At 37.5% G+C, this 25,234-nt stretch overlaps 2 protein-coding genes across 2 annotated transcripts; one reads left to right on the top strand and one right to left on the bottom strand.

The window, feature by feature from the left end:
• Nucleotides 1-350: 350 nt before the first annotated feature.
• eya3 (EYA transcriptional coactivator and phosphatase 3) lies at nt 351-17,003 on the top strand. The gene is made up of 19 exons (XM_026288533.1): nt 351-482; nt 5,291-5,378; nt 5,531-5,580; nt 6,394-6,491; nt 6,746-6,829; nt 6,908-6,977; nt 7,711-7,820; nt 8,056-8,193; nt 8,394-8,473; nt 8,791-8,971; nt 9,857-10,026; nt 10,265-10,348; nt 10,455-10,544; nt 10,620-10,678; nt 10,844-11,004; nt 11,937-12,051; nt 12,227-12,348; nt 14,618-14,718; nt 14,828-17,003. The coding sequence occupies exons 2-19, from the start codon at nt 5,346-5,348 to the stop codon at nt 14,906-14,908; spliced, it is 1,827 nt and encodes a 608-aa protein (XP_026144318.1). The 5' UTR covers nt 351-482; nt 5,291-5,345; the 3' UTR covers nt 14,909-17,003.
• Nucleotides 17,004-17,086: 83 nt separating this feature from the next.
• On the bottom strand, nt 17,087-22,583 carry LOC113119233 (XK-related protein 8-like). The gene is made up of 3 exons (XM_026288535.1): nt 22,178-22,583; nt 21,720-21,916; nt 17,087-18,100 (listed from the first exon to the last, which is right to left on the bottom strand). Exons 1-3 carry the CDS (start codon nt 22,489-22,491, stop codon nt 17,409-17,411), a joined length of 1,203 nt encoding a protein of 400 aa, XP_026144320.1. The 5' UTR covers nt 22,492-22,583; the 3' UTR covers nt 17,087-17,408.
• Between the last annotated feature and the right edge of the window lie 2,651 nt (nt 22,584-25,234).

Raw genomic sequence — 25,234 nt, forward strand, 5'->3', positions numbered from 1 at the left:
TGGATGGCTCTTAATACCCTTCAGTTTAATGATTCAAAATCTGAAGTGGCGGTTTTGGGCCCAACAATTAATTAACCACCTTAGTCCTTTATCCACTAATTTCAATATTCAGGAGGAAACAATAGGGCTATTACTAAAATACGATTATTATGATTATTTATGCTTTTTCTTTTTTTTAAGATATAGACATTGTAATAGTTATAAATAGGGAAAACAAATTGCATTCATGTTTACAAGTAGTGCTTTTTTTAAGGAAAAAAAAAATCTTACTGAACACAAACGGTTGCTAAATAGGGGCTACTAAAGTCAGTTTATATCATTGTATGAAACCATATAGTGATGATCGCAGGCTGCGCATGCGCGTTGCGAATTGTAGCGACTTCCTGCCAAATAGTTGTCCCTAACAACACACAGCACCCCACCGAGGGAATTTCAGTTAAAGGAAATATAAAGTTTCCTCGGAAGTTGCACTTGGTGACATGGTAAGAGTTTCTTTCCTATTTGTGTGCCGTACACTGTGCATTTGAGCGCTTTAATGAACGGTTTAGTGTGTAATGGTAAGGTCAGTGAGCCGCGAGCTAATTAACACACGTTGGCTAACTGGTCAAACTGTGCTAAACGAGTACATTAACAAAGCTACCACTGGAAAACGGCTTAAGTTGTTTTCACTTATAGTATGTACGTCAGCAGTGAAATGCATGTTTCCAAAGAAGAAGACACTTAACGAGTGTGGTGTCTTGGACATCTTCGGTGAACTAGCCACAGTTTTGAAGAGAAACGCTGGCTGTGTCTCAAACCCTGTCGAGCCTCCTGCCTAGGATGTACTTTTCGGTGTCATAGGAGCAAAACGTTCTTTATGTAGCGAAATACTAGATTAGTAGAGTCTGAAAGCAATGTGAGATCTTCAACTTCATTGGTTACCTGTCCTTGTGTCACCGTGGTTCGGTGTTTTACATTTACATTATTAGAGCCTCCTACTATTGTGTTTTGTTTGATGGGTTAATTCTGTACACTTTGATGGGTTAATTCTGTACTGGCTGTACACTTTCGTGCAAAGACATCCACCATCCACTTGTTCTTTTGAACTTTCTATTCAAAGAATATTGAAAAAATGTATCCTGGTTATCATGTCATTTTCTCTTTTGTGCTGTATGTAAAATGAGTGTTACCCTGGCTGTTTGAAAAATATGATTACCGATGCACACAAACTTCCCAGTGACCGAGTGCCCTGTTGGTTACAGTGTTTACTTCCTTTTTAGTGATGCTTTTATTAAACATTTATTTATTTGTGAAAAATACTTGGTCATGTAAAGTATAAGTATGTTTATTTTACACATTTATTTTTAAATCCATTGTCAAATGATTTAAATTTTCTAAAATATTAATAAAAAATATGTATCGGTCCAATATCGGTCGACCACTAGTGAACACAGGGATAAAAAGTACCCCATGATGTACTAGATATACTGCTGTATATTTTTGATGTTGTGGGCATATATTTTTGCTGGAGGTCTTAGACATCTTGTTTAGACACATGCCACAATGGAGGTTTCAAGTATTGAATTTTTTAAATAAAAGATCAAAAGCATTAACAATGCAGATTAATTTTCACTGTCTCCTTTGATCATATTTACCAAGGGTGCATATATTTTTGGCCATGACTGTATATACAAAGGTGCATCTAAAAAAATAAGAATATCATAAAGAAGGTTTTTGTAACTTATTTCAAACAGTGAAACTTTCATATATTCTATAGTCATTACATGTAAAACATTTCAAAAGTTTTTATTTTTGTTTTAATTTGGATGATTCACTACAGCTCATGAGAGCCAAAAAATCCATTATTGTAAAATATTAGAATATTTTTCATAAAATATAGATTTGCAAAACAGAAAAGTTCAAGTTTTTAAAGCGGTCATATGACACTTTTTTTTTTAAAGCTCATTATTTTAGAATATGTTGACATGCTTTAATGTTAAAAAAAGTTCCTCTATGCCCCGCCTCTCTCATATGCGTCCTCTTCTACAAAGTCCCTCCTTCCGTCAATCTTCTTTCTTTGCTTGTACATTTGGGGCGGCATTAGCAAATATTTCTGCATAGTGACATAGAGATGTGGGGGCGTGTTTAAACGAGGTGTTTAAGGGGGTGTGGCAGAGTTTTAACTTTGGATTTGAGGCTTTAGTCTTTGTAACTTTACAGGTCTTCATGCACCAAGAGTTTGTAACACTCCATAGAAAAAGGAAACATTTTAATTGCATCACATGACCACTTTGAAGTATGTTCATTTATGCACATTTATGCACTTGTTTGGGGCTCCTTTAGCACAAATTCCAACATCATTGAGTGGTGGCCTGGAAGCGATCAGCCTGTGAACTGCTGAGGTAGTGTTGAGCCTTCAGCTCATTAGGATTGTTGGATCGACTGTTTCTCATATTTCTCTTCAAAATATTCCTTAGATTCCATATGAAGTTCAGGTCAGTAGGGCCCAAGAAATCAGTTTAATTTTTTTCCAAATTCCATGTTTTCCATTAATTAATTTTTTATTTTTCTCTTTTTAATGGTTAAATTAAATTGTATTAATCATAAGCATCTCCAATTTATTAAAATCTCCTGGAAGATGGCTGCATTGATTTTGGACTTGATCAAACACAAAGGACCAACACCAGCAGAAGTCACGGCACCCCAAATCCTCACTGAGTTTGGAAACTTCACCCTGGACTTCAAGCAGCTTGTATTCCGGGCCTCTCCATTTTTCCTCCAGACTCCAGACCTTGATTTCTAAATGAAATGCAAAATGTACTTTTATCTGAAAAGAGGACTTTAGAGCACTGACCAACAATCCAGTTCTTTTTCTTCTTAGCCCAGGTGAGATGCTTCTGATGCTGTTTCTGTTTCAGAGTTTTATTCCACTAGGGTTGCGGCGGTGAGGAAAATTTCCCACCGGTTAATCGACTTGTGACAACACCTGTAATACCGGTATCACCATGGGGTGGGGGTGTCCTCCTATCCTCCTTTCCTTGCTTTATTGCTTTTAAATGGCTTATAAATGCGTGTGTGTTATAAATAGCTTATAAATTAATCCCGGTAGCGCGGGTCCAGGAATATTGTCTTGCGCATAAGCTGCCGGCTTGCTTCTGGCAGAGCTTCATATTTCTTGTCTAAAATAGATATGATGCCGGTTTTCAAGTTGACTTGTCAGTTGTCCATCCTCATCTGATGTGGCCAATGATTCCTCTTTAATGAGACGAACACAGGGAGAAGAGATGACACAGTTCTGCTGATCTGTGATGTGACTGTCTTGGCGCTGCGTTCAGTTTTTTATTATGGTGTATGCTTTCTTTTAAATTAAATTATTTATAATTATTATTTTTACTTAATTGAAATAAATAATTAATAATTAACGAATACTTAAAAAAAAATCAAAACGACGGTGGGGAGTGATGTAACCGGTGTTGCGGCTTAAAACTGGTAACATCGTCCACACTGTCTGTCGCGGCAAGCCTACAGTCCAGTACTTGTGAAGCTCTCCCAAGTGTTTGAACCTACTTTGCTTGACCGTATTCTCAAGCTTACGATCCCTGTTGCTTGTGCCCCTTTTCCTACCCAGTTTCTTCCTTTCAGTCAACTTTGCATTTAATATGCTTTGATACAACACTCTGTGAACAGCCACCCATTTCAGTAATGACCTTCTGTGGCTTACCCTCTTTATGGAGGGTGTCGATGATTGTCTTCTGTACCATCACCATCAAGTCAGCAGTCGTCCCCATTTTTGTGGTTTCAAAAAACAAGTGGCTCTTGGAATTTATACTGTGGGGAACTTCTTGAGCCGTAAACTCTACTCATCAAAATGAAGACAAACAAAACTTTTGAAATGTTTTACTTTACATCTAATGAATCTTATCAATATATGAAAGTTTCACTTAAAAAAAAAATAGTTGTCGTAGGGTCACTAAAGTGCAGATATAGCTAAAATTGATTTGAAATATTTAGAAATTCAGTGTTTTTATCTGTTTCATCTGAAATACTTTTTCATTCATTGGAAATATGTATTTAGATGTATGCATTTTGCAGACGCTTTTATTTAAAGCAACTTAAAATATTCCTAGTATACAATGGCAGTTCTAAGACAAAGGGGGCTTTCAGACCTGTAGATTGTTTGCTTTGTTCCAAATCAGGGATTCATTTGTTACAATGGTGCACTTTCTTCTTGGTTCAGTTGCTTTCCCAAGTCAACATTGCAAAGCGTACCAAACTGTATTTATTTATTTATTAAGTCAAATGTGAGTAAAGCTGTCCTCTAATTGGTCATTGTTCGCTTGTTTACATTCCTTTGCATCATTTAGCAAGATGGATAGACAAGTTCACTTCGCAGGCTTATGAAAAATTAAAATGGAAAAAAAATGAATAAAAAAAAAACAGAATTAGAGGACAAAATAAAACACTTTTGTAAAAGTGAAATAACGAAAGAAGAATATTTAGTCATGAAAAGATTTGAAGCGACAAGAAGGTAAATAAATTATGACAGAATTGACATCTTTGAGTGAACTGTCCTTTTAAAGATGGTCTGTGTAGGTTGACCGAAATAAGATGTTGTGATCTTTGGTTACTTGTTTTTATCACATTTTCAATCCAAATTAAAATTGTTTTTCATACCCTGATCACGTTCCTAAGACTTCAAGTTGGACGTTGCATAAGCATCACTCAGGGCTACACGTGATTTACTAAACATTGTAATCTCACGTTTACGTGAATGAAGCGTCTGCAAAATTGTCTCAAGTGTAAGCGAGCGTCTGACCCACTTTCTCTCTTTCCTGCTTCATATTCCAATTATATAAATGCAGTTTAAAGAAGGCGCGGGGGGGACAAAATTAGGTTAGATCTTATCCTTGCCCACTCTTTGAATGTGACAGCTTGGGCAGAAACACCTAATGCCTTTGATATAATCAGGAAAGAATAGAAGCTTCCTTGTTTTCACCAAATGTAGGTTAGTGTACATGTAAGGAGACGCGGCCATATAATCCAGGCATGTGCGCTGGAAGTGGGAGGGTTCGGGGGAAACATCTGGTGCTTTTGTGGGGGAGCCTCACGTGCCTCACCTGCCGAGCTGAGCTCACCTGTGAGATTAGAACCCGCAAGACCCAGTTTTCCCTTGACTTTCCCATAATGCTCAGCTCCTAGAACGCACATGCACACACGGGACAAAGATGATGCCCCAGCGAAGTGGAGAGTTAGGGGCTGGAGGAGCATATATAAAGATGTCTCACCGTGCTGACTTTTGTCTTTCATGCAGGGCCTTGGCCAAAGCAGAAGCAGCAGAGACTGACGGTGCAGATTTACCCACAGCCATGGACGACTCGAAAGAGGTGCCCGAGCTACCTGTGAGTACAGTTGACTTACTGACCAGTCAGGAAAGAAGAAATGCTCATGTGTTGCTGTCAAAAAGAATGGACTTCTTCTTTTTTATATATTTAAATCATTCAACATTTTGAGAGACCTAACTCTTGTTCTTTTTGTTGTTTTGATTGAATAGATAAAGAAAGCTCGGCATGATCCAGAAGTGAATCAGGAGAGTAATTCACGGTAGGTCCATCTATGTGCATTTTATAGTTTCAAATATAGCTTGCGTGTAGGACATAGCTTACTAGTTCAGATTTGGGTTGCTAGGATAAAGGGTGAAGATGCCATTGTAAGTAAAAGAGAGCAAGCACTTGTATATAAGATTGTGATCTTGCTTTATTGCCGTTTTGCCCTTGAGCAAGGTGGAAAAAATTGAGGGGAAAGAGAAAGAACAAAGAGTGTCTTGTCAGAGTTAAGTATGATTTCCTTTTGCTAATCTTCAATCACACTTTGTTATACTTTAGTAGAATGTCAAGACATAAAAAATGGCATTAGAAGGGCTGCTATCACTGTGTCTTTCAGCCATTCATGCTGAAGATTAAATAGATTTTGAAGTGGAGAATTTTCAAACGTCATCTTAAAGTCTTATTTTAAGAGCTGGGTTGAAAATATTGGTTTCCAGATTTTAATAATTCTTCATTTCAACAAACCAATATCAATTCTAAAATCCTAAGATCAGTCTTCTAGTGTTTCTTTGTCATTACCTTTTTTTATTTAACTAAAATGCACCATTTTTGTTAATGTGCCTCCCATCCTATTGTTATTTTTGATATGAAATCTACCTTATGAGCAATTTAGATATATAATCCACTGTTAGTTGAGAGACAAATGTACATGTAACACCAGAATCAGTACTGAATTGAGATCTGAATTGAATCAAGAAAAAGTAAATCAGAATCTGATTCAAGTGTTGGCCATTGTGATCACTGATGATTGTTGGTGTGTTATACTTTAAGTGAAACACAGGAAAGGGTTATTAAAGTTGTTATTTTGCAGAAGTGTGGCTGCTAATGACTCTCCTAACCGGAATGAATCAACAGCTCGGACAGACATCAATTCATATCCACCGTCATCTGTCGCTCACTTGCACACCAGTAAGTAGCTTTCAAATTTTGTCCAAAATATGATATCATAATATAATTAAACTAAATACATGCTCTATAAAAAATATATATAAATATAATATATTTCTACTACAAACATGCTCAATTAACAGTCTCTTGTCGAATTGATAGTTCCTCTGATTGAAACACTTATTTTAAATAGTTATTGGATATCCTTTAAAAGACTGTCCCTACATGTTTTTGAGATGTATAAACATAATGTAACCCCTCAATGTCTCTGGCAGTTCCTGGAGGTCCAGGCCGATCAAATCAAGAGACGATATCAAGATCCCAAGGCTGTGTCTCAGAAAATGCATATGATCATAATGGTAAGGACTATTGCTGTCATGCTCAGATATATTTAAAGCATAATAAATTTGTAACAAAACATCTTACTTTTGTAAAAGCAGTGACGTGCAAAGACCTCACCACAACCACAGCCACTGAATATACCTCACAGATCTACCAAGGAAGCAAGTACGTATGAAAGGTTGTTTTTAAATGGGGTAGTGTCTTTTAAAATACAGTCAATCATGGGACATCAGTATGGGATCAGTGACCCTGTTTGCTTGCTTAATACACATTCCTGGTCTTATTGTCTATTTGCATTCTAATACATGATGTGGTTTGGGTTTGAATGTTATTGTATATAATTATTTCTAGTTTTATCATATATATTAATATTTTTATGTCAGTGGTTAAATATTAAGGGGAAAAACTGTTTTAAAGAGACATCAGTAGTCTATTATTGGCCTCAGTGATACAGGCCTTCAGTTATAAAAAAAAGATGCAATTATACAAATATTAAATATATGCTCTCTTTTGTTGTTTGTACATTAATTAGAAAATTAAGTGTGAAATGATTGCAATAAATAAAGTATATTTAAAAACTTCACCAACTAATGGTATGTGGGATTAATCGTGATTAATGTGATTTAATTTCCGAAAAAAGTGATTTAATTAGTAAAATTATATTTTTTAAATTATCAATGAAGCTATGAGGCCAAACATTTTTTCATTTCAAATAACATACTCTGATAAATTCATAAGACCTGAAATGCTTATTAAAAAGTAGCAGTTTTAAATTAATGTTAACTTTAAAATCATCCTAAATATCAAAGATCTTACCCAGACTATAGTTTCTAGCAGTCTGTAAGTTCAGCTGTGTTATTAAATGTTCAGCTAGTAACTCTCCTCCGTTATTCTTCAGCAATGCTGTCACTGCATATGCCAGTCAAGTGGCTTTCCCCTCCCTGGGCCAGTCGACCGTATACAGCGGCTTTCCTCAGTCCGGTCAGACGTACGGACTGCCACCATTTGGTCTGTGCTTCACCCATTTGCCGTCTGTGCTTTAATTCATCTGAACACTTCACCCAAACTCATTCCACTTAACCCTCACCCTGCATTCAGTCTGAACGCTGGCAGTCAGATCAGTTCATGTCTCAGTGTTACATCCAGTTCTTAACCTCCCTCTAATCACCTCTTTCATCTCTGCATCCCCTCTCTCCTCCACCCTTTGCCCTCTCCCGCTCCATCTCTCCATGCACGGCCTCAGGCGCCATGTGGCCGGGCTTAAAGACAGAGTCGCAGCTGCCCGAGTCACCCTCTGTTGGTCAGATGGGGTTTCTCAGCTTCAGCTCAGCCTATACCTCAACCCAACCCAACCAGATCCACTACTCCTACCCCAGCCAAGGCAAGCCTGCTACCGCTATCTCTCTGTGCTTCTCCACACGCTCTCTGCACCTCACAGCCTTAGCAATACGGGACCGCTGAGGAGAAAGACCTGCCGAAACCACTTCCATTAACACTCATACAGCATTTCATTCAGTGATACCATGATTGTACTTTTTGGTTGTTGGACATTCTGTATAAATGTTCTTCATCCTCAATCAGGTTCGTGTTTCACTACATCCAGTGTGTACAGTAACATCCCACCAGCAACAGCTGTGACCACATCTACCAACACACATCAGGTGAGTCCACCTGCAGGCAAAAGAGGACGTTGAAAGGATGACATTACTAATATGAGGATGTTATTCTCTGCTATTGAATTATACAGACTTTGATATGAGCAAAAATGCAACAAATTCATAATGTTATTGATTGTGATATATGATGTGAAATACTATTTTCTTATGCAAAGATGATTCAGGAACATGAAAAAGAAAACATTCTTACATTTTAACTATATCTTGACCCTTACATTGTAACAGGCTCGTTTATGGCAGATAGTAAGGACTGCTTTGATGAACAAACCATTTAAACTTAATCTTAATTTGTTTCACTCCAGGAGTTTTCAAGCTACAGCTCTCTTGGTCCGAGTCAGTTCTCGCAGTACTACGCTCCTCCTCCCAATTATCTGTCCGCTGGGTTGCCCAGCGGTGATAGAGATGGAGCAGGTGTAGTGGCACCTGAATATCCAGCTGTTAAAACTGAAGGCAGTGCCTCAGCAAACCTGCCCGACACAACAGGTGTGTTAGAATTAACCCTCTCTAACTTCATAATAAACCTTCTCACTTACTTAGAAATTTGTAAATATTAGTACTACTATTTTTCCAACTGCTGTAAATGGTTTAAAATTATATGTTTTCACATCTAAAATTTGAATTTAAAAAAATCATATTAAGGGGTTAGTTCACCCAAAAATGAAAATTATGTCATTAACTCATCCTCATGATGAGGATGCTCTTCCAGCAGAAGTGCCTTAGCACCCATATAAGGAAATTCCGCTCCATCTAACGTCACACAGAGCCATACTCGAAAAAAACTTTCCGAAACTTGTGACAAACGTACAACTTAATTTTTGAAACTTTGTCCATGTTTAGCATGGGAATCCAACTCTTTAACAGTGTAAAAAACTCAGTATGCATGAAATAGCATTTCACCCCCCCCCCTTTAAATATGGTTGTTTAGCATGAGAAAAAGGATGCGATATTGATGTGCACATGACGGGTGGGATAAAATGTCAGGACACCGGGTCTATTCTGAGTGCGTTCATGACGCTGCTGACGTGTTTTCTGGTGCGCCTAAGAGTCTGACATAAGACTTTTTCAAAAACATATGAAAATCTTACTGACCCCAAACTTTAGAATGCTAGTGTATATATATTGTACTGCTATCATAAATTAGACTTAAAATAGTAAATATTACTATATTAAAATGCATTGGGATTAATTTATGTAATTCATATAATTAATATATTAGTTTGTGTATTACTTGTTTCATTAGTAATAGTTTAATAGTAAGTGGGTGGTAAACTGTTGCAGTGTCCTGGAATAGATTATGTTGTTGTTATTTTGGATGCTCCTCATTCTTCTCGTTCTCACTGCAGTTCATGTTTTTGCTCATTTCATCAGATGCATCTCCAGATGTGACGATCCCAACAGGTGTTGCTCTGCCTGCTGGGATGGCCCTCCCCACAGGAGCACGGGACCAAGATGAGACCAACCCCAAAAACCCTCCTGGCAAAACTAAAGGCAAAGCTAAGAAATCTGATGGTTCCCAATCCACAGACAATGACCTTGAGGTAAAGAAGCAGACTGGATCGTTTTAGGAACACTCTGAAGTCCAAAAAAGCATGCACGTGCAGACACAAAGAAAAAAAATCATTAAATTGAGCTTGCTCAATGAAACAGGGAGCCAGCTTTACAATTTTTGTTTTATTTTGCTGAATGTTAAAATGGAGGGTAGAGTAATGAATCATCAGATGAGTATAATGAATTGGGCCAGTTGTAACAAACGTGAGGAACTCTTTCCTTTCTCAGCGCATCTTCTTATGGGATCTGGATGAAACCATCATCATTTTCCATTCTCTTCTCACCGGCTCATTTGCACAGAAGTTTGGCAAGGTACAGCAAATTGCTTTTACACACTGGCAAAAGTAATGCCTGTTTAATCCCCCCCCCCCGCATTCTCATATTCTTGCTGTTTCCTGCGATGCTTTTGTTTTTTCAGGATCCAGCGACCGTTCTCAATCTGGGTCTTCAGATGGAGGAGCTGATCTTTGAGCTCGCAGACACTCATCTCTTCTTCAACGATCTGGAGGTAAGCAGAGTGTAACACTAGGTTCAGTTTGCATCATGTTCATGTAAATAACATTCACACCTTCTGTCAACACAGGAATGTGATCAGGTTCATGTTGATGATGTCGCCTCAGATGACAATGGGCAGGACTTGAGGTAATGAAACCAAGTCAAACTTTCTTACAACTTGCACTAGCAAATACATTTTCAGTAACGTCTCAAAACACACATATAGCTGTTAACGTTTATGACAAATTTTGTGTGTAAAAGCTGTAAGTAATGCTGTAGTCTGTACATTTAATTTTGATGATTCTGGTTTAGCAACTACAGCTTCTCCAGCGATGGCTTCAGCGGGCCCAGTGCGGGCGGTGGTCCAGGGTCCACCGCAGCGGTACAGGGAGGAGTGGAGTGGATGCGTAAGCTGGCCTTCAGATATCGCCGCCTCAAAGAGATCTACAATGGATTCAAAGGGAATGTGGGAGGTGAGAATGTCTCCCATCTCTGCTCCAAACCATGCTGCAGTTGCCCTCAGAGGGGCGCTGTTACTCTACCATTATTACTTAGTCAAGTAGTAGTTCCCTGTCTTGCCTTCTAGCATGCTTTTCCCTTATATTTGGTTGATTTATAATCACAGTACCTCCATGATGGCCTCGTGTGTGCTGTCTGATTGAACTGACAGTAGGTATGTAGAAGAGGTGGTTTATTGTTCCAGCAAATTATAGCTTGTGCACAAGTCAACAGGTACGTACATGACTTCTGTATGAGAAGCATTCAAGCACATACTTCAGGAGCAGGGCTTCAGTGACAATGATGATGATTCTAAAAAGTTTTAAAAACTGTTCTAAATTTAAAAGTAAAAAAATATAGATTTATTGGACAAGTTTCCTACAATGGCCTTTTGAATTTAAAACATACAATAATTATGCACAAATGTGGATTTACACTAGGTGTCTGCAGTAGAAAATATGTATAAACTCTATTTACATTTAGTTATTTAGCAGACGCTTTTATCCAATAAAGGAGGAAACTGGCTTGTTCTGATGTCCACAATAGAAAGTTTTAACTGCTGCTCCAGATGACAAGAAGAGATAATGAAGAGATGGTGATAATAATCAATTAATACTAAGGAAGTTTTAAAGAAGAAATTGTATCATGTTCCCACAACAACATTAGGTGAACATGTTCCTCTGGTCTTTAAAACAAACAAACAAGAAAAAAAAATATAGAAAAAGTCAAAACCCACAGGGTTGGAAACATCTGGAATGTTGTCATTGCTGAACTGAACATTGCTGCTAGTTGTGTTGCATGGATAAACTAGCTATACAGACCAGGTCCAGCAGTGTCTTTAAATCACTGCTTATTAACAAGCCAAATATACACCATTTAATGCCAACGTCATCTGCTGTCCTTGCAGGTCTGCTGAGCCCAATGAAGAGAGACCTTTTGCTCAGGCTACGCTCTGAGATCGAGACTGTTACAGATGCCTGGCTGAGCACTGCCCTCAAATCTCTCTTGCTCATTCAGTCGAGGTAAGATCTGACTCTGTTCCATGAACATGCGTGATTTCGAGGAAATCAGATCCCCCTTTAGGCGTTGAACAGTGTGTGTGATGTGCTGGAGCAACACGCCAAACAGGTTTCTTCTTCAGCTTTGATGTAGTGTGCACGCTAACAAAGGACTAATAGTTTTGGTGTTTGTTCACAGGGGCAGATGTATGAATGTTCTGGTCACCACCACTCAGCTGGTTCCCGCTTTAGCTAAAGTGCTTCTCTATGGCCTGGGTGACGTCTTTCCTATCGAGAACATCTACAGCGCCACTAAAATAGGTAATAATTTTAAATTTCAAACATTCGCTCACCCTCATGTCATTCCAAAGCCAGGTGTTGTGCAGAACACAAAAGGAGAATTTCTGAAGCATGTTCACACTAGTGTTGTTTTTGGCGGCCTGTTTTAATTTTTGTTTTAGTCTAGTCCTTGTATGAAGCTGTCATTTTAGTTTTTATTAGTTTAAGTCACGTTCATACTCTTTTTATCTAGTCAAGTTTCAGCCGGCTAAAAGTCTGAGCATTGTTAGTCTTATTTTATTCAGAATTATCCATGACTATTTTCGACTAGTTTTAGACAACAAAAACTAATGACATTTATTCTATTTAGTAATGCAGTTCTATTTAACCCAGTCAATATAGTATAAGTACCTAGTAATATAGATGAAACCAAAAATGTTCTTTTAACCAAACCCATTGCAAACAAGGTTATCTTGTTATGTTATTGTCTCCTTATAGACTCAAATATATCCATTCCAGACATGGAAGACGCACTGATTTGAATTAACAACAAATATTTTACCAACCAAACATGTTAAAATTACACACATCGGTCCCTTTCACTGTGTCAGACTTAACGTTATTTGTTTGTCGTCTTCTAAATAATGCCGTGAGTAGGGCTTGAGGAAGAGACGTTGTCTGCATCTGCGCAGTGCGTCCTGATGCAGCCTCTGAAGTGAGACACAAGAAACAGAAATACTGCTAAACGAGACATAATATCATTATAAGATTTTGTTTCGTCTCATTTTGGTAAACGAAAATGAAGGGACGTTTTAGCTTAGTTTTTATTTTGTAAACCACATTAAGTCTAGTTTTTATTCTGCAACAATATTGCATTATACATTTAGTTATAGTCATCGTCACATGACCAGCATTTAAGTTGCGTCTCGTTTTAAAGATTAGTTGACGACAATATTTAGTCAATTTTTGTTGACAAATTATTCAATTACCGTATTTTCCGGACTATAAGTCACACTTTTTTTCATAGTTTGGCTGGTCCTGGGACTTATAGTCAGGTGCGACTTATTTATCAAAATTAATTTGACATGAACCAAAAGAAAACATTACAGTATTACAGTATTCGGTATTGGGTATTCTCGATTATTCACATTTTACAGTTCATGAGAAAATTGAGTTGTAATTGTAACCGAATGAAACACTGACACTTGTGTCAAGTTAAACCCTCTAAGACCAAGACGGTCACGTTCAGCTAAAAATAAAATTATTTAATGTTTAATAGCTTTTAGGATAGCTCATCCTATCTGATTGCTTTAAAAAGTGACATAAAACAAAGATTCGTTCAAACTGTCCCATACTCGCCCAATAACAGGTTTTGGTCTTTTGAACTACTATTTGACTATCAGTCATTCTTATTGAAAACTAAAGGACAGTTGGGACTTTAAATTAGTTAGACTTAAAATTTAAGTTCTCCTGTTATTATAATATATGGCACTTGATGCTGACTGCTAGAATAGGTCTGGAAAAGTCCAGGTGTGTCATGCGCCCCAAAAATGGTCTAGGTCTTTAAAGGTTAATACTATAACGCTACTTGCTTTTGTATAAATTGTTATTTAAATACACTTTACGTGAGTTTACTGTAGTGCCGATCACATGCTTTCTTAACTGCAGCTTTCCCACACTGTCATTTTCATTTTGTTTATTTGTTATTGAAAGTAAACAGAGTAGAGCACATATTTGCATTTTCTTCTAAATGTCATTCACCAGCATCAGGATATTTGCTAACAGTGAACTGTTCAAACTTCTTTTTACCCCTAATTGAAGAGTGAAAAAAAATGTTTTGTTTGTAGTCTTGTAAAACTTTCCTATGATCTACTGGCTCAACTTTGTTTGCACTTCTCATAAGTGTGTCTTATTCTATTGGAGTGCATGCAGGAGATACTGAATTACCGTTAGCTCTACAGTGCCACACTGGTCAAACCAGGTTAATGCATGCTCTTACATTAGGTCATATGAGATCAAACAACTCTAAAGCAACAAAAATATTTTTTGAAAATAAAATTTTTTTTAATGTCGACTAATTGTTTAAACTCTACTAAAAGCCATAAGATATCATATGGCTTCAGAGGATTCTTTTATCAGAATGTTCACCTTGTGTTCCACAGTATAAAATGTAAGTTTTTGATTGTCTTGAAGGTTAATAAATGATGACAATATGTATGTTTTTGGGTGAACTCTTGTTTTAAATTCATTGGTATCACCCTGACACTGAGCACCAGGATAAATGTACCTGTTATGTGTAACATGTTAACAGGAAAAGAGAGCTGCTTTGAGCGTATCACCTCTCGTTTTGGGAAGAAAGTGACCTATGTTGTTATAGGGGACGGTCGTGATGAAGAGTTTGCAGCAAAGCAGGTACAAACTCTATGTGCTTTATTGTATTTTAACTTTAGATTCTTGTTAAAACTTCTCTTTATTGAACCGAGTATGTTTGATCTAATCTGTGTGTGCCATTACAATTTAGCACAGCATGCCATTTTGGCGAATCTCTTCTCACGGAGACCTGACTTCCCTTCACCAAGCTCTGGAACTGGACTTCTTATAGATGGAGCTGGAGGTAAGACATGGATCTCCCCAGCTGCACCCATCAGCAATCCCATCCACCATGGAGCAGCTGGTGTAGACTCTGGGATGTTAGCGGTCACAGACAAGAACTCAAGATGTTATGTGACACGACCTCACAAGCCCTCCATTCCCTCACTGGCAGCTATCCTCCGCTTAGGTTGAATCTTGCACTGGGACGACACACAACCGTACAAGAGGAAAAAACTGTCTCACTGCATCTTTCTCTTGGAAAAAGCATGTACTTTACCATCTTCAACATAACTGGATTCACCAAAGGAACAAGTCATGACCAAAGGTCTGCACTGGTACAGCAACCTAGGATAAAACAAAGTCTTTTTCTGCATTCTTTTAAAGGGCCGAAAAGTAAGTTGGAGTCATTTTGATTTGCACTCATTCCAAAGGTCAGATTCTTATGAGAAGGCAGGTTACATGCTTTAGAAGCCTCCAAGAAATGATGCAATTGTTTCAGTTCTTAAAATGAATTGCAGATGTGGCCTGTTTAACATCTGGGTACAGATGGTACCAATAAGGTCTAGCATAGATCCCACTTTTACTGTGACTATTGATTTTTTCAAAATGTTCTTCGGTTCCTGGGATCTACTTTTGTTTACTCTTCATACACACTTCATAGTTTCAGCTTTAAATTAGGCAATGTGACGAAATACAGAGTGCCTAATGGAAACCATTTGTTTTTGTACAATTTGTCCCTCTTTTTCTTTGAAAGAATAAATCGGCCAAAAATGAGAATTCAAATTATTTGTTACTTTTGTTCCAATGTTCCAATGTCCTCAAGTCAAATACATCTAGTGTGTAATCTGATACAAGTCATAATGAGTACAGGCTTAAATTTGAATGATTTACAAACAGTCTAACCCTTTGTTTAGCTCTAAAGTCTAACTGCGTTATTAGTGATTTGATTATTTCAGAAAAATGGATCTCAGAAACCTGTCTCTAGTTTTAATGTATGGAAAAGTGCAGCATTTTTGTGTTAAGAAAGTTGAGTTTTATGGGTTTGAAACAACAAAACTATTTTTGGTTGAGCCATTTCTTTAAAAATCCATTTCAAGGTGATGTTTTAAGGGGAACATAGGCTCCTGGATTGATACTGTCCCGTTAAATATCTATAATGCAATTTTGAGCCACGTGAACTTACTGAATTCTCGTCCCCTGAGGAAAGTCACATGGTTGAGTGGGATTTTGTAAAATTACCTCTTGCATATAGCCCAAATTCCCCATGGATTAGAAGCTTCAAGGCCACAGCCTGTGACCATTTTCATTCCTCTGTACATGTTTGGGAGAAGAACTGTGTGATAGTGTGCAATACATTTCTGGTCAGTGATAATTGATTTTCAGTTTTAGTTGAAGGTGGTTTTACGAGCTGGCTTGGGTGTAATATTCCTTACCGCTGTGAGATTTTGACTGAACATTACTGAGCCTGAAGAAATAGCATTTTTACTCAAGCAGCTTCGACAATTAAGAATGTGTAATCTTCAGTTGTTTGCATAGATGTGTGTGTTTGTGTGTGTGTATTTTTATTTTTTTCTGTATATATTTATTGTGCCTTTTTACTATAATCAACATTCAGTAAGTGTATTATCTTAAAAGGGAATTATTGAAATATGACAAACATTATGTCTGTACTTTTGATGTGCTCTGACTTATTTTCTGCAGAAATCATGTTCTCCATAGCTCAGCCAATCAGATGCTGTTGTTCTTTAACTTGAATCATAAAAAACTGCTCTTCTGGTGCTTTTTCCCCCCCATGTCCTACTTTGTTTCTTTGCATTTTTTCAGGATTTTTTATTTTATTTAATCCGTGTATCCTGTCTATTATCTACACTAATGACACTATCATTGTGAGATATTGGGATGTGTTACTAATGCATAGACAATCAAGGGATGTAACGGCTTTTTTAGCCAGAGAATAAAAGCTCTATCTCGCCCTGAGCTCGAGCTTTTAGATCATTTGGAGAACTTCTGGCTTATTGAAACTGGCTGAAGAAGCAAATATCTGTACCTACACTGTTTATGGGTTTGTGTAAGTGACGTTAATTAAATACTTTGAGGCTGGTCTACCTGCTTGGCTTAATCTATGACTCATAATTGTTTGAATGAAAACATACACAGGACACATTTAAACCCCAAATCTTTTGATTTCAGTTGTAATGTAGACTTTTCATCCCTTTTGACACAATTTTATTAGCAAAGAGTTTGAACAAACAGAACAACTGGAATACATTTGTCTGTGCTTTCTTAAAGCCACCGAAACCGACCTGTGAAATTTGTGTGAATGTAACATCATCAAAACACCATCAGATATACGAACATAACAGTAGAAAATGTTATATATATATATGTATTTGTCAAAGTTATTTCCACCAAAACTAGGTATTCTCTGTATAAGATTAAAAAAAAATATATATTACTACTATAATACATTTTTATAAATAAAACTTGAACTTTAAAAGTTCAACCAAGAGCTAGAAGAAGAAATTAGCAGTCATGTTCCTGCTCCTCTTGAGGACTCCAGTGAGAGGCTGCGCAGGAGCTGCAGCTGTATCTTCCAGGGATGAGTCTGAGTCCATGTCGTATGTTGCAGCTCTTTTCTCTTTATCACCATTGGGATGAAACCATGTGTAATACATAATTTTCACTAGTATTCCAATGACATACAAACCTAGTAGTGTCGGGATCACCATATAAGGATTTAAAGAGCTCCAGCAGCCTTCGTACTCGAACACCTTCCAGCACCAGAAGCCCAGCAGCATCACTGTGTCCAAACCCATGAAACTATAATAGAGAGCCCTCTTTACTTTGATGTTTCCTTTTTTTGATACGTTAAGCCAACTGAAGTACCAGATGAGTCCAACAGTAGCTCTGTAGAGCCATTCCCAACCAGGACTTTTCATGTGATCTGTTTTCTGGCTCCAGGCCACTAAAACCAGCAGCATCCACAGGGACAGGAAGTGAGCTATGATGAAGCATGGTAATACACTGCAGAAGAGTGCCAGAGCAGTCACACGGGGAATAATCACCAACAAGTTCCACAGGAAGTAGATGCCAGTGGAGATCCAACTCATCTTGCGTTTTTCAGGAAGACCAATACGCATGCTGCGGTGGTACATAGCAACACTACTGGCAATTGCAGCAGCTGATGAGAGGATTTTTAAACCTGAAACAAATTACCATTGTATGAAATTTAATATCACGTCGTATATATGCTTGTGTGTAAATAGTCACAGCCATGCTGATGCTGAAACACTGAGCAAGACGAAGCAAAACATCTGCAACCGAAATCACATACTTTCTAGGTAATTTTTTTCTAATTGAGTGGAAAAAAGAGTCAGCACTCTTGGAAAATTATTTTGACAATTAAATTTGAGGACTATTGTTAAATCAAAATAGCAATTCTTTCACCATATTCAGGTGCTGGTCATATAATTAGAATATCATCAAATAATGTATTTATTTTACTAATTCCATTAAAAAAACTGAAACACAGACTGATGTATTCCAAATGTTTATTTCTTTTAATTTTGATGATTATAACTGACAACTAAGGAAAATCCCAAATTCAGCATCTCAGAAAATTTGAATAATGTGAAAAGGTTCAATATTGAAGACACCGTGTGCCACACTGTAATCAGCTAATTAACTCAAAACACCTGCAAAGACTTTAAATGGTCTCTCAGTCTAGTTCTGTAGGCTACACAATCATGGGGCAAACTGCTGACTTGACAGTTGTCCAAAAGACGACCATTGACACCATGTTAAATGAGGGCAAGACGCAAAAGGTCATTGCAAAAGAGGCTAGCTGTTCACAGAGCTCTGTGTCCAAGCACATTAATAGAGAGGCAAAGGGAAGGAAAAGATGTGGTGGGAAAAAAAGTGTAAAAGCAATAGGGATAACTGCACCCTGGAGAGGATTGTGAAATAAAACCCATTCAAAAATGTGGGGGAGATTCACAAAGAGTGGACTGCAGCTGGAGTCAGAGCTTCAAGAACCAATACATGAAGACACATGCAAGACAGGGGTTTTAGCTGTCGGATTCCTTGTGTCAAGCCACTCTTGAACAATAGACAGCATCAGAAGTGTCTCGCTTCAAAAGGGACTGGACTGCTGCTGAGTAGTCCAAAGTAATGTGCTGATGAAAGTAAATTTTGCATTTCCTTTGGAAATCAGGGTCCCAGAGTCTGGAGGAAGAGAGGAGAGGCACACAATCCACGTTGCTTGAGGTCCAGTGTAAAGTTTCCACAGTCAGTGATGGTTTGCCGTGTCATGTCATCTGCTGGTGTTGGTCCACTGTGTTTTCTGGGGTCCAAGGTCAATACAGCTGTATACCAGGAAGTTTTAGAGCACTTCATGCTTCCTGCTGCGGACCAATTTTATGAAGATGCAGATTTTATTGTCCAACAGGACTTTGCACTTGTACAAATTGCCAAAGCTTTCAGTACCTGGTTTAAGGACCATGGTATCCCTGTTGTTAATTGTTAATCAGCAAATTTACCTGACCTTAACCCCATAGAAAATCTATGGGGTATTGTGAAGAGAAGAATGCGATATGCTAGATCCAACAATGCAGAAGAGCTGAAGGCCACTATCAGAGCAACCTGGGCTCTCATAACACCTGAGCAGTGCCAGTCGAGCAGTAATTCATTTTTATACTTTTTAGTTGGCCAAGATTTCTAAAAATCCTTTCTTTGTATTGGTCTTAAGTTATATTTTAATTTTCTGAGATACTGAATTTGGGATTTTCCTTAGTTGTCAGTTATAATCATCAAAATTAAAAGAAATCATTGAAATATATATCTAAAAAAGTTAACAGCTTAAGTCATTTGTGGATTAATGCTTATTGGAGACGTGAACCGTTTCAAATGATTCAGTTCGATTCAGTGAACTGGTTCAAGAAGAACCAGTTAAATCAAATGATTTGTTCGCGAACCAGACATCACTACATTGCAGTACTGTGAACGCGCTCACAACAGACCCGGAAGAGAAGACTATGCTGAATAAAGTCATAGTTTTTGCTATTTTTGAACCAAAATGTATTTTTGATGCTTCAACAAATTCTAACTGACCCTCTGATGTCACATGGACTACTTTGATGATGTTTTTCTTACCTTTCTGGACATGGACAGTATATCGTACACACATTTTCAATGGAGGGACAGAAAGGTCTCATACTAAATCTAAAATATGTTAAACTGTGTTCCAAAGCTAAACGGAGGTCTTACGGGTTTGGAACGACATGAGGGTGAGTTATTAATGCATACCTGCAAACTAGTCGCTTTTCACCGAAAATCGCCGTTTTGAATGGGAAAATGTCATCCACGTGAATCGTGTAGATCCGAAGAGTTTTTTTAACGGGGGAGGGGGGTCTTCTGTGGTCTTCTCTACTGCAGTATTCTTCACAAACATCTTTGGCGATACAGCACGCGAGTCATTTGGCCAATCACAGTCAAGATAACAGCAGCGTCTTCTTTGAAAAGCCCCTGGCTGCAGCTTTTCCCGCAGATGAATTCGCGCCTATTCACGCCTACTTCTAGAACCTACTGCACGCGAGTCATTTGGCCAATCACAGTCAAGATAGCGGCAGCTTTCCCGCGGATGAATTCACGCTTTGGACACTGAGATTAGTTTTGAGGTAAGTGCTGTTATCTGCCAACAATATAATTGTTTTCTCTAATGTTGTTGCTAGTTAACATGTTTAATATTAACGTTATAATGGAAGTGTAGCCTAGTTAGCTAGTAAGATCAGCAAATTGTGTTGTTAGCTTACAATGTTAGTTCAGTGTCACTGTGAAGGATTTTGGCAAGGCTAAGTTATCTCCTCCACTGCATTATCAATCAATCAATCACCTTTATTTATATAGTGCTTTAAACAAAATACATTGCGTCAAAGCACTGAACAACATTAATTTGGAAAACAGTGTCTCAATAATGCAAAATAACTTTACTGTTAATTTCGTTTACGAGTACGTTCCTCATTATTTTCATTAACGTCATTTTACACCTTTATAATGACAGCATTTTTATAACCATTTTAGTCACATTGGGTCTGGGAAAAAAATTATTTTGATTAATATGCACAAGGAGAGAGAGAGCAAGACGGTGAAGGTGAGTGCGCGGCCGGGGCTCTCTCTCTCTTTTGTAACTGGTCTTTTGAATTTTTTCTGTATGAAAAAATAACGTCATATCATAAATGATAAGAAACCCAGCAACAACGATTATCAGTTTCTCCTCCATTTTATATATCAATCTTATTTGCATGTTAAATAATGGTGCTGGCAGATAATGACTGAATAGGATGTATAAAATTTATTTTATTTTACATTTTAATTTTACTGAAAAATCTGTCATCTGTCAAATGACATAATTTTCGTTTTGGGTGAACTAACCCTTTAATGGTTTAATCTTGCTCTGCAGCAGACTCTACTGAAAATATAAAGTGTTGTCATGTCAAAAGTATGGACTGTTAACACACTAATCACATGTAATCACTATTTAAACTAAAAATGGTATACAATAGTGCATAAGTACACTAATTGGGACGCACCTATTATGCCATGTTAAGCATTTTAGAATAAAACGCTGTTTACTGAATTTGTGGCTTGAAACAAATGGAAACTTGACTGGTCTGAAGCTTTGAGTTCAGTGGAAATCTTTGCTTTGTCCTCCAGGGCTCTGCAGCAGTCACATGACTAACTTTGAATTATCACTTTTAAGTGGTTTTGAGACATATAAGAATTATGATCTGAAAGAAACAAAGTGTTTTAGATTTGAAACAGACCTGTAATAAGCTCCAGCTCTCCTCTCTGTAGGATTATAGATGTGACGAGTACAAGTTGTGGGGCGCTTTCAGAAAATGTCTCAAATATACAAAGCATCTGAAGTTCAAGGTAAAGGTTAATAGCCATACCCTCTCTAATGAAACTATTAGTGTGATGACGAAAATCCTTTGTCGAAGTCTCTATCACCCCAGCATACCTGTGAACACAAGGTACTTGCTTTTACTCAAGAAACACTTTACAATAGCCAACAATGAGGCCACAATTTGGATTTTGCTCTACATTTGAAGTTCATGTTTTATTTAGATTTGTAAACAAACATTTTGACTAACAAGTCTAAATGGTTTGGAAATATATAAAGATGAGTTAATGATGAAGTATCTTATTCCTGTAATAGGGGCTCTTCTTAAAAATATACACTAAAGTGTACTGTATATTGAGATGTAAATCTGTCACAGACCTGAGGTAGACTCCGAGCAGCAGGAAGTGAACAGGTTTGATCAATGAATGCCTGTCTGCAAATGTCTCCACCTTAGTCTCAATCTTCTCCAGGTAATCAGAGTACCAGAGCCAGCTGAACACCTGTAACAACACTGAAGAGCCCAGCAGCAGAAAGATCAGCACTGCCATATACACATAAGCACCATCCTTATAAAATGACACAACAGTCCAAATGTCCAGCGCTATATCCAGCAGGAACAATAACAGTCCCATCAAAGTAAACAGGTATTCCAATAAATGAAATAAAGTGAATCTCTCCTGAGACTCCACCATGATTCAGTCCAGTGTGAGCAAACCTTACACCATGATCATGTAAGTTTTTTTTTTCTGTAGAGAGAGAGAGAGAGAGAGAGACTGAAACAGAACGATCTGAAACAGAAAGTAAAGTTAACACCAACTCCTCCCATGTCACGTAAAAAGAAGCTTATGTGTATATGCGACACCTGCTGATGAAAGCGTTGTCAAGAACTCAGAAAAACTTACAAAACAAAAGATTTAAAATTTAAGTATAATCAAGTACTTAACGCACAATGAATTATATAAATTATTTAATTAATTGACCGATTTCTGTAATTATTTAATAAATTAAGTGTTTTCATTTTCTATAGAAACCAGTAGGCAAGAGAAGTGTTATCTGTCAGAAGGAGGAGGTGGATTTAATTCTACCATAAGCTCATTTTGTTATTTTTAAGTTATGACGTGATTTGTAGATTGAAAGTAGCCTACTGAATGTTTTTACACATTTTTTTAACTGCAGTATAGCGCCATCTGTGTTAAAGGGAATTTATCTTTTGTTAAACCCACAACATTATATTAACATTTCTTGGGATTTCACGTCACATGATTAACTATTTTAAAATCAAAAGTGGCCTCAGAACCTAGCAATGATATTGTGGTCAATAAGACACAATTCATTTGAATTATAATTAAAATTATAATGTGTACAAAACACCAACTAATGCTCAAAAGTCGAAAAATTGCTGTTTATTTGTACATATCTTTCAGTCTGAGGCGTTGTGGTTGCATTTGTCACCTATATCTTACTACACCAATCGTGACCTGACACAACAAATTCAATGGACAACAATGTGAAGTGGAGCGGCCACTTCTCATACTTATTCATAAATCAGTTGAAAATTTCACGGGACAGACGAGCTTAGTTATGTGGAGCTATCTGAATATGTAAATTATATCATTTTATAAATCAAATTGCATTGCTAAGAAAATGGATGATAAAAGACAGGTATGCGAAGTGTAGACTGGTGACTTGAAAGGACTTTATTAGGCTATTTTATGCAGCATGTGTCTTATACTCATCAAACTAGCATTTATTTGACAAGAAGACTTTATACTGAAGTCAAGTCTCTTAGTTCTATTAAATACAGTACTATACAGTCTACAGCTAAACCTCTTTATTGGTGGCAACATTTCAGATTCAAGATTCAGAAAGTGTGTTGTATCATTTAAAATCTTAAGTACCTCCCTTAGAACTGAGTTTTCAAATATTATTCTATACGGAAATGTAATATATGACATATTCATATATAAAATGAGTTTCAGTCTTTGACAACTACTAACATACTCATTTCAAGACATGCTGAAGGAATTAAATAGAATTGGAAATATTAACCATTTAGAAAACCAATCCTAATCAAATCAAAACCTAAAACATTGTAGTGATAATTAGTTATAGTGATAATAACCCCCCCCCCCAAAAAAAAAAAAAAAAAAATTAAACTTATATCATCATTTACTCCCAAACCTGTGTGAATTTCTCTCCTCTGTGGAACACATATTTTGAAGAAAGCTGTTTTTTCTTTTAACGGACCATTGTGCTAAATTGATTAAAACCCAAGCATAACCTCTGTTATAAGGGAATGAGCATTTATTTTACACGCTTATGGGTAATCTCCTGTTTACTCTGATACTGAAGCTTGATTTGTTTATTTTTTTGTTACTGCATTTACTTCTATGTACATTCGCTATTCGTCAAAAACTTTCGACTGCATGCAGCCACTGACGAGTCAAGTCACCGACCCGTTGATCTTCATGAGGCAAGACAAGTCATAACTGTTCTACAGTCAGGTCAAGCTTCAGCTGATCTTCCAGAGTCTCGTCATGCCTCAGCTGATTGTCCAGAGTCAGGTCACCTCTTGTCAGCTGCACCTAGATCATCGAGGTCAGTTCTTCTGTCTCCCAGACTGACATCCAGTATGAAAGATCCACCTCTATCCATCTAACCAGAAGTGCAATAAGCAGTAAGTACAGAATATACCAGGTCTACAGTATGTTACAAATGTACAATAAATATACAAATAAGGCAGTATTTTGGACATAATTTACATATTTTAAACACTATCAGCATGACATACAGATAGATGTCCTATATACATACTATACAGATGGATTATGTAAATGTTAGTACACTATAAGCAGAAACTATGACCATATGAAAATCATTTACACTGGTGCAATGGACAGTAAAGTGCATAGAAAATATTTCAGTGTGCAAATGGATTATTCAGTATTCTGGATGAACAGACAGTAGTGCAAGTAATAACAAGTTTACTGTTTTTTGCTTGTTTGTAAATAAATAAATCAGATGTAGTGATGAGAATGGGTGAGATGTCTGTTTGTGTAGTGTGAGGGGTGTCAGAGGGCAGAGTTCAGTAAGGAGTCAGCTGCAGGGAAAAAGCTGTTCCTGAATCTGCTGGTCCTTGCTCGGAGGCTCCTGAAGCACCTCCTGGAGGGCAGGAGGTTAAACAGTCTGTGGTCAGGGTGAGAGGAGTCCTGAAGAATGCTTGAAGCAGACAGCATTTTCTATGGATGTCCTCAATAGCAGGACGTGGTGTCCCTGTGATGTGTTGGGCAGTTTTCACCACCCTCTGCATTGCCTTGCGATCAGCAACTCAAGGCCTGTTCTGTCACGGCCATGGACGCCGTCCACCAACTCAATGCCAGTCCTGTCATGGCCCCGGAGGCCGCCTACGAACTTCCTGTCTGTCATGTCATGGCT

This window comes from Carassius auratus, chromosome 19 (genome assembly GCF_003368295.1).
Source record: "Carassius auratus strain Wakin chromosome 19, ASM336829v1, whole genome shotgun sequence".
In the NCBI taxonomy this organism is placed as follows: Eukaryota; Metazoa; Chordata; class Actinopteri; order Cypriniformes; family Cyprinidae; genus Carassius; species Carassius auratus.

What these genes read in the sequence shown, in the direction of transcription:
- LOC113119233 (XM_026288535.1), bottom strand. Translation starts at nt 22,491, where the DNA reads ATGGTGGAGTCTCAGGAGAGATTCACTTTATTTCATTTATTGGAATAC. An exon ending in CTGCTCGGAGTCTACCTCAG is followed by an intron (nt 21,917 to 22,177) that starts GTCTGTGACAGA and finishes TTGTGTTCACAG; the next exon opens with GTATGCTGGGGTGATAGAGA. An exon ending in AGAGCTGGAGCTTATTACAG is followed by an intron (nt 18,101 to 21,719) that starts GTCTGTTTCAAA and finishes AATTTGTTTCAG; the next exon opens with GTTTAAAAATCCTCTCATCA.
- eya3 (XM_026288533.1), top strand. Translation starts at nt 5,346, where the DNA reads ATGGACGACTCGAAAGAGGTGCCCGAGCTACCT. An exon ending in TGTCGCTCACTTGCACACCA is followed by an intron (nt 6,492 to 6,745) that starts GTAAGTAGCTTT and finishes TGTCTCTGGCAG; the next exon opens with TTCCTGGAGGTCCAGGCCGA. An exon ending in CTACTCCTACCCCAGCCAAG is followed by an intron (nt 8,194 to 8,393) that starts GCAAGCCTGCTA and finishes ATCCTCAATCAG; the next exon opens with GTTCGTGTTTCACTACATCC.